Below are 16,506 nucleotides of genomic sequence, written 5' to 3'. Positions count from 1 at the left end.
TAGTATTTAAGTCCATTTACTATATAAGCTTATCTAATATAGGATTTTAAAAAATAAAATACAATACAAATATATCAGATAAAACTTGTCTTTTTACTCTTATTTTAAATTTAGCGAATCAATTCAATTGAATTTAAATTTTAATTTATTAAAACTGATTTCTTATGAACTCAGTATTTGAAAATTTTCTAACTCTTTTTTTAGAACTTATTTTTGTTAAACAATTTTCAATTCATTAATGATTTGATCTTCAATAAAGATTTTATCATATATTTTTTTTTCTTAAAACTAGAAAATCATTTTAATTGTTTCAAAAGAATAATAATATTATAATAAATATTCTATCTATATATATATCCACGTTGGTTAAGATTTAATTACTTTTTGTCGTCATAATTAGAGTAGATACTAACAAATGGTACAAATATGACTCATTTCATATCTCATAGGTTTCAGCAAATTGGCAAAACCTGGTAAACAGTGCTTACAAGTCTGATCGCCTTGCCTGCTTCCGGCTGATGGTTAGCTTCAAAAGTGCACACCTCGACTCGAAGAAGAAAAGGGCACCAAATGTCAGGGTTGTGTGGCAGCCGAGGTCGGCCTGCCTATCGATAGCCTCATTGGTTGAACTAAATGTAGACAAATCAACATGTCTTCCTCAAAATATTTTGCTCCAACTAAACTACCAAAACCAACGACAGCATGGCATGAACAAAATATATGAACCTGAAAACCCTTAACTTTTCGTAGCTGCAAGACCGACCGGGTCGATAATAACTAGGAATCAAATGGGGGTAACATATGCACTTACCTAGAGAAACAAGAACCACAGTAGATGAAATCCCTGCAAGTTCAAGCTACTCTCAACTCATTTCATGTAAGAAAGAGCCAAATTACATGAGCTAGACCAATCACTGAAATACGACGGGTTTATAACGTAAAAAAAACCGACACGACTGGATAACAAGATAGGTGAGACTTGGTTGCCCTGTCATAGTGTTACTGTACATGATCATCTCATCATATGAAAAGTACCAACCTCTGACCAGAATAAGGAACTATAATGACATTATGAGATCTTACTTTTCAAACAGAATGAGAAAAATTAGCAATAGCTAATAAGAAACCTGTTTCTTTCAAATCAATCGATACTTGCGATTTCTCTATGTAGGCCCTCTCGCTTGTTGTCCGAGTAAATTTGGTACTAAAAGCTTAGTTAATTTCACAAAGAAATGGAGCAGCCTAATTCTTTGGCAGCAACATGTAGAATATCGATTGGCAATCCGGTTACAAGTCGACTACGAGCTTCCCAGGTCAAACACTGTTCAAGGTCAGCTTTCCAGTTAATAGGTTCTGTATTGAAGTACTGATAAGATGGACCGTGGACACCATTTATGTTCTTCGGTTTAAATCTACAGATATCTGAACCTGTTTGCAAAATATCGCGAAGAACCAATGTACTCAAAGTACGAACATGTGCACTCGGGTGAGAAAGGCACCGAACCGTAGCTGGTAGACGACACTGTATGGACAAAATCATTTCGATCAACGTGTCGTTAATTGACAAGTGGCGTTATGGTTTCTGATTTCAGAGGCATAATAAATTTGACTGGTCTAAATGTCTTGTCCTGTTTCCTCAAATCAGAATGCATTTGAGAACACTTGAGAAGTGGAAAGATATTACCTTCAAAAGGTTGGCGAGACCATCGGCGATCGACAACCCAGATTCTCCCCACTCCAGCACTGGACGAACTGCTCGAGCTGTTGCTTCTAGGAGCTGTCCACATAAATAAGAAGTTAGCACCAGTAGATAGCTAAGTTCTTCCCTCCCTCAGCATCTCACTCATTTTTTCTTCCTAAAAGACTAGATTACTTTCACTTTTTAAACTCTCTCTAGAAGCCTATGTTAAGTCAAGAAACTTTTAAGGTCAGATTTTAATATCACCTCCAGTTGGGGCAAAGTGCAAGCTTTTCCATCTACCAGCAATCCATCTGTAGCACGTAAAAGAAGGTCGGATGCGCTTGCTAAAGTTACTAATGATTCCGGTGTATCATGGTTTCTCATGAGTTCAACAATCAATTTGATGATCCGCTGGTTGATCCTCCACATCTTCTGCCCTTGATTATCATCTTTAGCAATCCAAGGCTGGAATTCTCTATCAGCCTGCAATCCAAGAAAGCAAGAGAAGTACTTATAATAGATGAAGCAATCAACAGAGATAAAGCCACTTCAAGCACCATCTTGATTAGACCTCCTCAAATACGAAAAATATTTTAAGAAATCTTTTGTCTCTAGACACACATCTTTGGCTACATGGAAAATGGCATTCATCATCAGTATGCAATTTCTATAAATTAATGAAATTAACGTATTTATTTACCAAGTTAAGAACAGGAATCAAGAAAGTTTTAATGAAAAGAAAATAAAATAAATTGAAATAACGAGCAGGTTGAATAGAAAATAGACCTGGAGCACAACAGCTGCAGCTGCTTTTGCCGGGGATGCAGATACAACATTGCATAGTGCATCAACTACCTATAAAATTAAAGCAAGATCAAAATAAACAGTTGACTATAATTTATGCATTAAAAAATATCATTTAATGTGGAGGGGAGATGAATCTTTTTTCTCTAAGTGCCATTAAATGTCTAGTTTATGAGTGGTTTTCATATAATAATTTAATGTTTGGTTTTACACTTCAAAATACATTTTTCATACAACAAAAAAATAATTTTGAATGATTAAAGACATCATTGCCTATGCTGGTATAAGTTGAAGAAAGATTCTTCTGCCTTGTGATCTCTCAATACTTAAACCAGAAATATAATGGGCAGAAAGAAGGCAACAGTTAGCTTACCTGTTTCCATCCCTGTTGGGCAGACGTGCCCTCTGCACTTGGTTGAGTTTCGGGTGTGGCGATTAACTTGTGCCATAGAAGTGAAACAACAGAGAAGCATAACTCTTGCTTCTCTGCTAACACTGATCGCAAAAGAATTTGTGCACATCCATTGAATCCTATGTGCCTATCAATTGTGAGAAAATTTGCCAGTTCAGAAGCATCTAACTGGAAACTCGCTATACGTTTGCCCAACGTATTTTCCAAGTCAATATTTGAATCTGATGATCTTTCAAATGAAAGTTTCGCTGTAACATGGCATGGCTCTTCACATTTAGGGATAGACTGCTGACCAGTCTCACAGTAAACGTGATCATCTAGTTGAGTTGGCTTTTGGCCTGCTGAAGATACGCGAGAGTATTCAGAAATTGGTGCAGACACCAAATGCACTTCTAATGGCTCAGCCCTATTAACAATAGATGCAACAGCCTTGCTGTGAATATCAATGAGGTTGTACAGCGATGATGCCCGGGTGTAAATTTCTTTGTCCCACTTGCACCGCATCAAAACAGAGAGGGCATGCATGCAAGCTCTTGACCGTCGAAATAGTTCTGAAACATGAGCAGCAACCATAGCTGCAGCGACTATTTCATTTGAACTGTAGCTCCAGGACGTTCCTAGAGATGAAGGCTTTGGAGAGAAAAGAGCCTCCAAAATTGATAAGATTCTATGAGTATGGCGAATTGCTGAGTCAATGCTACTTTGAAGTTCAAAAGAAGATCCATTTATTTTGACCAACTTGGCAACGTCTTGCAAGCCTTTAAAACGCAAGTGCTTCCTTCCCCGTGACATCAATGGAAACAGCTGCAATTCACAAGATAGAGCACAAACAGCTGCAAGAACATAAGAATCAAAAGCTGATACAGCTCCTTGTTTATTCATCCTACTTTTTGTTTCTCTTCTTTCCCTGGAAGTGTCTTGATTTTGCTCGAGCCTTTCTTCCTGAAAATTACCACTATCACTTCTTCTTTTCTTTCTCCCGTTTGACTGAGCTTCATGACTAACACAAACGGTTAACACAACAAAAAGTAGGCGTGAAGCAAGCTCTTCAGAAGCACACGATTCTAAGAAAAGAGAGTGAACCATCATTCGAAGCTCAGATATAGAAAGGTTTTTAGAGGCGGATCCAATTCCAGAAAGATATTTGAGTTTCCTTGTACGCTCTGTTGAAGACTCGGATGGAAATGCTCTTTGAAGAATTGCTTCTACAGTTGCGACAAATATCTTCATCAAACATGCTTCGGATGGACTACCACGAGGAAGATATTCAAGGACTTTAAGAAGTGGTATGTACAAATTCCATGATAATAAGGGTGGTTGTAGTGGTGTTGCAACAACAATTTCTGGAAGATCAACTGCAGAAGAACTTAACGGAATCAAGCCATAAGCAGCTTCCCAAATGGTACAGATTCTCCATTCAACTTCCAGGCCATGGGCACAAAGCATGGATGCAATCCCTTGGGCAGTCGCTTCAATCGTTGCTTCTGCTGCTGGCACTTCTATCTGGCATAAACCAACATGGCTTGAATGTTAGATAATATAGTTGTAACACAAGAACATTCATAACATCCTAGGTTATATTTTTGTGTAAGTACAGCCAGCCCTTTAGGGTTGATTAATAGGTACCTGTCTCTGGTAGGATGATATATAATCGCCTACTGGTTCATGTTGAATTTCAGCTCCCTCAACTTGCCTCAAAGGAGGAAAAAGCAATGCAGGCTGGGAGAGTATGCGGAAAAGTAATGCTGCTGCTGCATCAGCAGCAATGCCCACTCGCATTGACATTGCAGTTCCTATCGCACGCAAGAAATGCAAATGCATCCAGTTTCTAGGTAGCTGCAGGAAAAATCCAGTAAGAATATTGATGAATCAGAAACATGACCATTTTATTAGCCACTGTATCGTATTTTATCCATAAAAAATGAGTTAAAAAAGAAAATAATATATACGTATGGGAGATTCGTTAACCAATCAATTAACAGCATATAATCTTTCCATCTACAGGAGACAATTCCTGGAATTCAGTAATTCTGTATACCTGTTTACCAACTATGCAAGCATGGGAGACGAACCATATCTATACCACTTCAACATTTAAATCTTTTTCTTGTGAGGAACAAACCCTGCAGTTGGGTTCAATGCAGTTATGGATGGGCACCATATTTTTTTAATAAAATTAGTTATTATGTGCTTAATTACATTTGCCTAATCTAAGACTATAGGAAGTCTGCAAATTTAAGCACAAGACAATAATGTTGTTTTATGTAGAAGTTCACAACATTCTTGGATAACCTGTTTTTTTTTCCCCATCCAACATTACTTCCGTCCAAAATTTGTGAGCGAAGAATACATGAAGCAGAACTTCAAGAAAGAGAGTAGCAGTGTTATTTTTCTCAATTAGTTTGTGTCTGTGATAACGATTTTCAATGATCATTCAATACTGAAACTAAAAGGGAGAGGAAATTATGTCAAGAAAAATAACAACACGATCGCTAAAACTAGCTTACTCTTATTCCAGATGCGTAGTCCTCAGCAGCCCGAAGGAGTTCTACAAGCTGAACAGCTGCATCAAGTGCATCAGGAGCCCATGAAGGAGGTGCTTCTAAAAGCCCCAGAAGAAGTCTTTGAGTTGCACTTGGAGTAGCAATAGCATAATACCTACGTAAAGAATATATGAGTATCCATTGAGGCTAAGTTGAAAAGATTCAAAAGCTTCTTCATTTTCTTTATTTTGAATTAGAATTCGACCTGTGAAATAAACGCGCATAAGGCTCCAAAGCAGGTAGCCCAGCAACTAGATGCTCATCCAAAGCTGTAGTTGGCGGAGGAAGCAAAAGTGCAGGTACAGCTGCTGCTGTTAAAGTGGCAGTCTCATAACGAGCAACTTCTTCATCACATACACTTAATATAACGCCAGCGCCATTAGCAACAGCCCACCTTGGGGTTGATGGTACAAGTTGCGGATGCTTTCCAGACCCACGAGATGTAGCTAAGAGAAAAAAAAAAAGGAAAAAAGATAGCATTCTAAAGCCCTTCTCTCAATATGGAATATTAGCCAATGTTTACATGTTAAATTTATCAGACATTGATGGAAAAAAGGGTAACATCATTAAATAAAAAAAGGGTAATGAACAAACCAGTTGTAGGCGGCTTTAGTTCTCCGGCAGCATATTTACCCATAACACCACTACACCTGTCGAACAGAAAACCATAGTAAGATCATGTGAAATAATCCATCAGAAAGTAAGACCAATATGATCGTGTTTATAGCATCAATTGACTTCAACAGTTAAGACAGTAATTCTTTTCTTCCAAATAGAATCAAACTCTTTTGAACTAGACATAAGTAACCATGAGAACACGAATCAAATGTGACCCTATAATTTAGACCATCCAAATAAATATGGATTCAAAATTGGTTTCCAGAGTACTCTATTAACGTTGATGTAAATAGTAAAACAGATAACATAACCACTTACCAACGGAAGTAGTCGCTTCTAATGCCTAGAGGTGCCGCAAGCAGTATGTCAGTAATCCATGGGGATAGAGGCCTTAAGGGCTTCCTATCCTGATTCAAAGGTGTCTGGCTGGGTGGCACATTACTTGAGTCACTACTTGTTGCATGGTTGTCACAACCACTTCTTTCTCCTTCCATATTCTGTTGTTCCGTCTTATATATGGGACGATTATAATGAGTCAAAATTCTCAATATCTCACCACATGCCATAGCCCACTGTTCAGAATAATCATTCTGAAGAAAACAGCATATATGAGCCACCACACAACTTTGAATCTATCCCAAGCTCAAAAGAGAGATAACGTCGGAGGTTCTCATTTAAACTTACCTCTGTATCGGGGCAAAATAAGGATATAAAAGACGAAAAGGGAGAACCGCTCTTGCAGTACGCCACCGTACCGTCAATAATACAAGAAATAATTGGAAGAATAACAGCATGCCCATGTTCCGGATGATGAAGAACAAAAGTTGCTGGACATTGTTTTCAACGATAAAAGGCAATTATTTAGTACTCACTCATAGACGTATAATGGCAATGAAATGATCAACAAACGACTAATGATAAGGCAGGTTGGTCCTTACCTAAAACATCATCAATAAGGCGCTTTTCCTTCCATGGATAGTGGCTACGGATTAACTGCAGCAAGAGTGCACATCAATAAGCTAAACTCATAGAAACTAGATCCACATAACATAGGATTTCTCCTCCATGTCAGTATGATTAGAGTGAATTTCTCTCAAATGAAACATTGGTGTAGAAATAAGTGCGAGAAAAACCTCTGCAATATCCTCTGGAAATTGTTCTGATGTGAACTGACCCAAGCACTCGACATAAGTAGTGATTTCAGCCTGAATGCCAGGATGTAAGAGAGCACGTGTAAGTTGCCGTCGTGATGAAAGTAAATATAATTGATTCATGGGAAAGTTGAGTGATATCTTAAAGCATTCGACATGTAATTTACAGATTAACAATAACGTAAATTTGGTATAGTATATAAAAGATATTTTTGTTGTTTCTTACATTTTTCTTTGAGAAGATACTGAAATATGAAAAAAAATGACTGTGGTTCATAATCATTAGTGTTTCTAGGGATAGATACAAGTATGCGAAAATATATTATAGAGAGAGATGCTTATGGAAAAGTAAAATATATGAACAGAGCAGATAATTATCCAATCTGTGCATATTCCAAGATCTAACATATTTTCCCAGGTTTAAACAAACAAAAACTAACGAGGAGGCAATATAATTTACATAATCTTGAAAAATTGAAGGATTCAATAGAATTAGAAGGAGACACGGAAAACTGGCTCACCTTTCTTTGTTGCTCATCTCGAGGCGGAGACCAAAACAAGGACGAAAACTGGAGACGATCTATCCACCTTTCAGATGAACTAGCCATCATATAGAACAAAACAGAGTCTACTTCTCAAGTATTCACTGGGAGCAGCCTACAATTTCGCCAGTTTCTCATTTACCATCCAAAAGATGGTCCCTCAAGCTTTAGCATCCAAAACACCGCTACCAGTCAAGAATCAAAATATCGAAACTCAACATCCCAAATCGGCACTCGATTTCGATTAGCAAATTTGAAACAAAAAAAAACTGAAAATCAAGGCAACGGAGGCAGCTCCGTCAAAGAAATTTTACGAGTATGACTGGCTCAGAACGTTCGATTTCGCTCCAGAGCTACTAAAAGTCTCCAAAGTTACAAGAAACCACGCAAACCTGGTTTCTGTAGAGATAAAGCCAAATAATCAGAGAATACATCATGAGATCAAACATACTAAAAATAAGAACCGAATACCCCAAAATTCATCTGTATGAACCGAAATAGCCCAAAACTTACGAAAAATAAACCAGTAAACACACATTTATAATAATAACCAAAGATTCTCACAAAACCTTCAGATGAATTCTATTTCAACGGAGAACGTCATGTAAAACCACGCAGAAAAATGAACCACACAGTGTGAGAGATACATCACGTAAAACTCAACCGGATGAACATGAAGAACACAAAAGAAAAAAAGAACTAATCAGAAAGAGAAACAATATAGAATAGAGCAGAAACCTGGACGTTTTCAGTAGAACAAGCGGCTGACTAAGAAACTCCGATGGATGAGGAAGCAAAAACTACAGCAATAACTGAGATTATGATTCTACAACAAGAACAAGAAAAAAAAAAAAATTATTGCAGCGAATTTTTCTGAATTATTTTCAGCGGTTGAGTTTTGGTTCGAGAGGAGAGAGAGAGAGAGAGAGAGAGGAGGAGGAAGATATGACAGATCTTTAGCAGGGCTCTAGGCTTAAGTTGGCTGCTTACGTGGCACTGATATTTTCCTCTCGCCTTGGGGACTAATCGTCGTGTCGCGTGATGCCCATTGTAAGGAACCATACATGCCCATCCATGCCCATGTGGGTATTTTTTTTTTTTTTTTTTTGTGAAGTTGGTTTTAAATATTATAATTACTATATAATCAAATTTTCATAAATAATATTATATATGGATTATTGGATTTTTATTGAGATATCAACGAAGCACCAATGTGTACATCTATTTATACGTGAACCGTTGATTTAAATGAACGATATCCGTGGGATGTAGAACTGTCCAAAAATTAAAATTTTAAATTATATTTTTTCGTTCTACTAAATAATTTATAATATTTTAGAGAAATTTTTTTTGGTAGCTAAACCTTTTATGGTTATTTTTTTTTATATATATATAGTTTGTTTATCTATGATTTTGAAGCAAATTATGTTATATATTCTAATTGAAATTAAATTAAAAAATATATATAATTTAAAAATTATATTATTATTTTATTTTTATAACATTCACTACCAAAACAAAATTCCAGTATCATTCAAGTTATTTATTATTATATAAAATTTAATATTTTATATCATTATTCTACAAATTTAAAGTAATTTACTTAACGTTAATATTTAAAATATTAATGTCGACAAAAATATTGAAATCCAAATTTTATATAAATATTAATAGAGATATGGATAATATGTCAGATGTCACTAAATAATTGGGAGGGAAAATATAAAATATAAAATTCAAATAAATAAATAAATATTTACACTTTTTTTATTGGTTGAATACTTATTAGCTAGAAAATTTGAAAGATGTGAAAAATGAATATATATATATTTGTCTTTGTCCTGCCTTTATGTCACTAAACCTTTATTTATCACAATTTGTGAAAAATAAAATAAAAATGAGGGTATAATTCATAATTATGGATTATTGCATTTAGCACGTTAAATTAAGAAGAGATATTAAATTGTAAATTTAATTTTAGTTTCGTTCTTATTTTTAAACATTAAAAAAAAATTAAACTTTTAATTTCCTTCATAAATAATTTTAATATTTACAAAAAAAAAAATAGATAAATTTATTTGACATTTTTTAAATTTTAATAACTAAAAAAATAAAATAAATTCCCTCCTGATTTAGGTTTGGAGGCAACAAATCCACGAAGGAGATAGAAGGCATGGCCAATGGTCGGTGGAAAAGATATCAACGTGCTCCACAGTTTTCGTGACACGTGGCAGATGACGGGCAGGCAAGATACGCGGTCAGAGCCCAAAAATATCTTCGCCTAGTAGACACCTGACCTCGCCACTAGCACAAAGCATCTCTAGATATTTTGTTCTTAGTGGGTCCCGCAAGAGCAACGGCCAATTGGAGTGCAGCTCGAGATATGGACAGAATACGGATCTTTCAACTTCCCCTTGCCTTCTGACGTGGCCTATTACGATGTGAGGAATTTATCTCTCGTCGACGTCTCGATTTCCTTTACTGGCCACTGGATCCGTGTGGGTCCCACTGTTCTAATAGTGGTCCCCTGCAGTCCTATGTATGCATGTATTAGGAACATGCATGCCATGTTATGGCCAGGCGATGCGGACTACCATTCATACCTGTTTTATTTTTTTTTCTTTTTTAATAAACTTTATTGTTATCATTTATTCCACAAAATTAGGGTGAAATTTAGAAGTTTTTATGGTTTGGTCTAATATGATTTTAATAAATTTTACGAATTATTGTAAAACAACACTTTGTTTGCTTAAAAAAAAATCACTTATTTTCTTATAATTTTACATTGCCTTAAACTTTAATATATTCAATTAACATATAAATAAAATAAGAGGCATTAATACAAGACATATATTTATGGACTCTAAATTAAAAATTTTCAATTTACGAGAACTAAATTGAAAAATATTCAAAATATATAGATTCATTTAAAGATTAATTTTAAAATTGTGATAAAATTATAAAGTCTATAAATTATTTTATTGGTAAACTATAAATGTAAAAATGTCGGGTAAATTATTTAATTTAAATTTAGTATATATTCATAAACTATTTTTTTTATATATATAAAAAGGTTTATGTGTAATAAGATTTCAAAATTTTTAATTATGTCTTTTGTGAGTTTTAAAAAAATAACAAATAGATTAAAAAAATAAAAAAAAAAATCATCCCACAAACTTGAAAACACAAATGGAAAGCTTAAAAGATACTTTAAAACTTATTTGATTTGAAATTTAAAATTTAATATCTAATTAAACAATAAGGCTATAAGATTAAATAATCACAAAAACAAAACATTTGTTATATTAAACTAAGAGCAAATCATTATGCTAAAATTTGCCCGTATGATAATAAAAAATAACAATGATAATGATAATTGATATGTTGATTAAATAAAAATAAATATTGAATACTTTTTTATTTTTATGAATATTAATTTTATTGCCCATTATTAGTTTAAAATTATAATTTATCTAACTTTGAAATAGTAATAATAAAAACAAAAAAGATGATATACTTGACTATATTAATTTTCTTTGGATATTAAATTTAAAGGACTATATATGTGTGTGTAAATGTCTCAAATAACTTATATATTTGTGTGAATTTTTTATATAAATTCATGTGGTTATTGGTCGATTATTCCTGTCCCCACCTAATAAGTTTATCAAAATTATTTTATTAAATAATAAATTATAAATTCGAACTGTTTTTCTATTTAATTTTTTTGATTTATAACAATAATAAACGGGTGATTATAATGTCATCTTTAATATAATATACTCTAACTTATTTACCGATTACAGAAGTGTATATAAACTTTGTTTTGGTTTAATTTATTAAATTCTTTTAAAATTACATATGTTTTCATATTATTTATTTTTAGATTTTTTTAATAATTACCACTATTTTTCATAATTTATATTATATCTATTAATTTTTTTACGTATAATAAAATTTCTCACATATTTTCAATTCAATATAAAAGGAGATCTATGAAAATTAAGTTAGATGAATGTAAATAATTTTCTTAAAAAACTATCACATTTAAAAATAAGAAAAACGTGCAATTTTTTTTAAAAGGGTTCAGCAATTTTGTACAAAATATGTAAACTAAATACCAAAAAATGAAATAAAATAAAATAAAATAAAAGGACCTGGCGCGTGGGTACAACGGGAGAAAAGGGCCCAAGCCAAACCATTACGTTCCCGAAGGTTGAAGTGGTCAGACGATACGATTGGTGACTCACTGTCGAAACGTGTCGTGATCTGAGATGAACACGTTGAGCCATTCGGTGTCTGTGACGGTGACCTATGAATTGTCGCACTCAAGAGAGATGGAAAAGGCTGGAAGGTACGAGATAAGTAAAGCGCCCGAATAATGCCGGACCTCGTTTGGTTTCCTTTCCTATAAACTGCCAAGTGCTAAGAGCCAAACAAGACGCTAATTTTTGTCGCGTAATTAAATAAAGTAAACATTTATTTCTTTTTTTCCTTTGGATGTTTGCCTCAATTTTGGATCACGTGGAGTTTTCCCTTTTAATCACGTGGGAACGAAAATTGAGCCAAATTTTCGAGGGATGTATGAATACTAATTAAAATCGTGACTAAATTATCAAATATATATATATTTTTTAAATAGTAATTTTAATAATCTGTTAAAATGTTTGATAAAAAGTCAACATAATAGCAACCTTGTTGATGTTCATTTGTTTTGGTTTGGCAAATTTTGGTCAAATTGTAGGTGTATAATTTATTATCAATAGTACTGAGTAGTGAGTGTGAGTATAAATTTATTTATTTTTTGTACGTGAGATTTAGATAATTATTTTTGTACGAAACAACTGAAAAATTGCGAGAGTCGGAGAAGTTGAGTTGTATGAGAACTCGTGTATGCATTCATGGATCTAGTGAAGTTATTACTATTGGGTTGTCGTGGAGACTAGGTGCAAACCAAACCGAGTTACTAATTGCTGTCTCGTTTTACTTTTATGTAATTGTTTACGGTATGTTTGCATTAATTTAATTTGTTTATTTATATCTAATCGATAAACTGGTGCATGAATTGTTACAGCATATTTTGAGATATTTGTAGTCTAATTATGAGGGAAAATAATTATTCTCGATCTGCTTTTGTAAATATGGATAAATTAGCCAAAAACTACATTAAAAAAAAAAATACTAACTCTTAACAGTGTTACGATATTATTCACTTTGAACATAAACTCTAACTTTACTTTAGGTCTCTCTAGAATACCTCATATCAATGGAGATAATATTTATTGATTATAAATACATGATTATTTCCTAAATTAGCAGATAATTTATGTCTTATTAAATAAATAAATTTAGATTTGTTTCGAAAACTACGATTGGAAACGTTTATATTAAAACTATGTATTTTTTTCAAATTGAAATTTGGACGAGAGGAATGAAATTAAAATAATAATGATTTATTTTTGAAAATTCTACAATTTTAATTTTAATTTAGTTATTAATTTTTTTTTTCAAGTAGATAAAAATAATATTTTACGAAAATTTAATTATGATTAATTAGAAATATAAATCAACATTCGATTTTAAAGCAAATACGCCCTTAGTATAAATAGATGCAAATTTAAAAGCTAAAACATATCTTCTCTTTTTTCCTTTGAGAATTATTTTTGCTTCGTTAACGAGACGATGGACCGTGAAGCCAGTCCAGCAATCTGAAAAACCGAAGAGTAGCTCTCTATCTTAATTTGAGTTGGATTTGGCGCGCCCAGTCTCCGCTCTCCGAAAGCGGCAGCCAGAATGAGAGATTCTCCAGGTAATTTTCGACGGCATCCTCTTCTTCGATCTCTCTTCTTGTTTGATCTCAGTATCTTCTTTCTTGCTTTAAGAAATTGTGACGTTCATTAGCTACTCGTTATTGGTGGAAGCAAACGAGCAGACATTGATTCTCGTCGTTCTCTGTCTCCTAGCAGGAATTTCACTACAGCAATTCATATTTGCTTACTTTTCACTCTCATTCCTGTATTGATTTATCCATTTGGTGTTGTCGATGTCGTAACGAGATAGTATCGGTGGGGAGATTATTCTTCACTTCAATTTGTATCGAACCGTCAATTATCTAAAAGTTTAACGCGTTGTTGTTGTTGTTGTTGTTTTTTTTTGTGAATTTTCCTTGGCATGAATAGGATGTATTCTTAATGTTTTTCTGGAACAATTTTGATGAACTTGAATTTCGTGGTTGCTTAAAGAATGTAGACGACGAAATTAGCCGTGGAGTAGTGTAGTCAGTGTAGCACTGTTTAAGAAAGCGGTGTAGAATTACTTTGTTATCTTTTGATAGGAATAGTACGACGTGAAGGAACTTCTACTTTACGGTAATATTGAAACGTAAAATTTCTTCCACGAACTCGGAATTCCTTGTTAAAGGTTCTTTTACTGATTCGTATATTTCAGTTTGGATCTCATTAGTTTCTCAGTTATTTCGGATTAGTCAACTGAGATTCAGACTCCTTCCTGCTGCATATCGTCAATTTTGGCTTGATTCTCGTCCATAGCTAAATTATTAATAATGCTCGTTAAAACTTCGAGACTTCTTGCTGCAGTTTCGTTGCTTCTGTTACTTAAAATGAGATTCAGAAGTCCATGCACTCTGTTGCTTTACCCGATCTAATCATGTCAGAACTTGTAGCTGATTTTGTATTTCGAACTAACTACTCGCCTGTGAGTAAATTCAATAATTTTTCAGCTTCGAAACTGGAAGCTTTGTAGACTTTTTGTTTTCATACGACATTCATCTCTTTAAAGCTCCTACATTTTATCTAACTTTTGTATTATTTCCATTTAAATTCATCCTACTTTTGGTTCTGTCTGTAATGAAGAAATGATTTATTCTACAGATGTTTTGGTACACAAGATGAATGACGCTAATAATAAGGCCATCAAGGTTTCTGCAACATTTAATGTCGGAGAGAATAAGGAGTTTGATTTTATACGTACCTTGTATGGTAGGTATTATTTTTTGAGACTTTTAGCTGATATTTTGGTAAATGATATAATATTCTTTAAGTAGTTCAGCTAAACTTAGGTTGATAGTATGAAGGCATTATTCATTTCAAACCCCTTGAAACACTATCTATGTGATGCAAATGACTATTGAATCATCATCATTTTATGCCCTTTGGTCTTCAAGGCTTCTAAAAGTTTGTTCCGTCTACCACATTATCTCATACAACCACTAACAGCTTAAATAACATTATATTGATCCTTTCTAATATATTCGTTTGCAAATGTTGTTTGTTGCCAAAGATCTTGTTTTTCATGCTTGAAGTTTACAAAGAGTGTTCCAATTTTATAGGATCTATGTTTGCCTTTGTTATGGGCTTTTGCAGAAGGTGCTATAGCTGGAGGTGCTGCTGGTCTCGTTGTAGAAGCTGCTCTATATCCAATTGATACCATAAAAACTCGTCTACAGGTAGCCTTATATGCGGGGGTTACTTCCAGTTGGACTGTGAATATATCTTTTAGGCTCCTCTAGAACTTCCGAGCCTCAAATTTTTGGTCTCTACTGTTGTTCTAATTATTTCGTTCGCTTAAAATTTTCATGCTGTGCTCTTATTTCGTCTATTCAAGCGCTCTGTTTCTTGGAGACTTATTTTTATTTTTATTTTTATTTTATCTCAACCGAAACTATTTGTCCTGGAATGATTCACCATACTCTCTACAATGGTATTTCTGAAGCATTTTATTCCATTGCTCAAGTCATCATCCATGCCTGTCTGCTTATTTGATTATCTTATGCTCACTGAACCAACAATAGGGTTCTTCCTGCTTTGTTTAGTCATATATTGGCTTTTGAATGTGTAGGACCTGCAGATTTCTAAATTATACTAAAATGATTTTGATAGGCCGTTCGTGGAGGAGGGAAAATTGTACTCAAAGGACTTTATTCTGGATTGGCTGCAAATCTTGTTGGGATGTTACCGTGAGTGTACCTAACTCCCGATATTTTTCATCTTCTCATCCGCTAGAATATTGGATAATGCAACTTTAGGGCTCAATTTTGGACTGGACATAAGTATTTCTCAAATATGATTTTGAATACAAAAGTTTGCGATATGAGAAACTGAAAAATTCATTAGTTTGTATGAAAGACGAGAATGTTTCGTGTTTCAATGTCTTCTTTTTAACCTGATTTTCTTGTTTTTTTTTTCCACAAACACCTTTAAATAATCTTTAATTTATTATTCTTCTGTTGATATTATGGCCTGTAATGGCTATGCTTTTCAGCCATTTGAGTGAAAACCATTTTTTTTAAAACATCTCTTGTTGCTTTCAGAATTTCTCACTGTGGAGCATTTTTTTGCTTAGTGTCCTATCTGTACTGAGTCGCTTACGGTTATAGTTCACCATTAGTTTATTCAAAGAGTTGTGTTAAAATTGTGAGAGTTGGTTCATAAATGCAGCAGTTATTCGTATTTCTCATCATATGACGTCTATGCTAAATGTTTGATAATTTCACTATTATCAGTGCCACTGCCATGTTTGTTGGTGTATATGAACCTACCAAACAGAAATTGCTGATATCTCTCCCTGAAAACCTCAATGCTTTAGCTCATTTGGTAAGATTTATCAACCAACCATGTTTCACCTCACATATCCATCGAGTTTGGCAGGTGTTCCACTTTGGGTATTTTACCACTGCAAAAAAAAAAAAAAAAAAAAAAAAAAAAAAAAAAAAAAAAAAAAAAAAAAAAAAAAAAAA

The 16,506-nt window shown here is 33.7% G+C and overlaps 2 protein-coding genes across 3 annotated transcripts in view; one reads left to right on the top strand and one right to left on the bottom strand.

Moving 5' to 3' along the window:
• Positions 1-721: 721 nt before the first annotated feature.
• LOC111487172 (protein GIGANTEA-like) lies at positions 722-8,701 on the bottom strand. 2 transcript variants are annotated; one of them, XR_002719003.1, is made up of 17 exons: positions 8,490-8,701; positions 8,066-8,150; positions 7,731-7,936; positions 7,192-7,263; positions 6,997-7,051; positions 6,743-6,885; positions 6,377-6,648; positions 6,035-6,090; positions 5,646-5,886; positions 5,405-5,555; positions 4,524-4,733; positions 2,859-4,400; positions 2,468-2,536; positions 1,946-2,164; positions 1,685-1,777; positions 1,157-1,522; positions 722-844 (listed from the first exon to the last, which is right to left on the bottom strand). XR_002719003.1 is itself a non-coding variant. In XM_023134444.1 (16 exons), exons 3-16 carry the CDS (start codon positions 7,818-7,820, stop codon positions 1,223-1,225), a joined length of 3,513 nt encoding a protein of 1,170 aa, XP_022990212.1. In that variant the 5' UTR covers positions 7,821-7,936; positions 8,066-8,150; positions 8,490-8,701; the 3' UTR covers positions 833-1,222. The 2 variants fall into 2 exon arrangements, 1 of the variants encoding a protein (XP_022990212.1); XM_023134444.1 differs by having other exon boundaries at positions 833-1,522.
• A 4,706-nt stretch (positions 8,702-13,407) lies between these two features.
• LOC111487280 (S-adenosylmethionine carrier 1, chloroplastic/mitochondrial-like) overlaps positions 13,408-16,506 on the top strand; it is a 6,579-nt gene continuing 3,480 nt past the window's right edge. Inside the window, exons 1-6 of the mRNA XM_023134646.1 lie at positions 13,408-13,448; positions 13,481-13,560; positions 14,642-14,749; positions 15,134-15,216; positions 15,650-15,726; positions 16,273-16,363. Of these exons, the coding sequence (XP_022990414.1) occupies positions 13,545-13,560; positions 14,642-14,749; positions 15,134-15,216; positions 15,650-15,726; positions 16,273-16,363 (375 nt within the window). The 5' untranslated portion in view covers positions 13,408-13,448; positions 13,481-13,544. The remainder of the gene's footprint in view (positions 13,449-13,480; positions 13,561-14,641; positions 14,750-15,133; positions 15,217-15,649; positions 15,727-16,272; positions 16,364-16,506) is intronic.

Source organism: Cucurbita maxima, unplaced genomic scaffold (assembly GCF_002738345.1).
Source record: "Cucurbita maxima cultivar Rimu unplaced genomic scaffold, Cmax_1.0 Cma_Scf00012, whole genome shotgun sequence".
Classification (NCBI taxonomy): Eukaryota; Viridiplantae; Streptophyta; class Magnoliopsida; order Cucurbitales; family Cucurbitaceae; genus Cucurbita; species Cucurbita maxima.
Note: the sequence above shows the minus strand (reverse complement) of the source record. Positions and strands in the feature narration are given on the sequence as shown.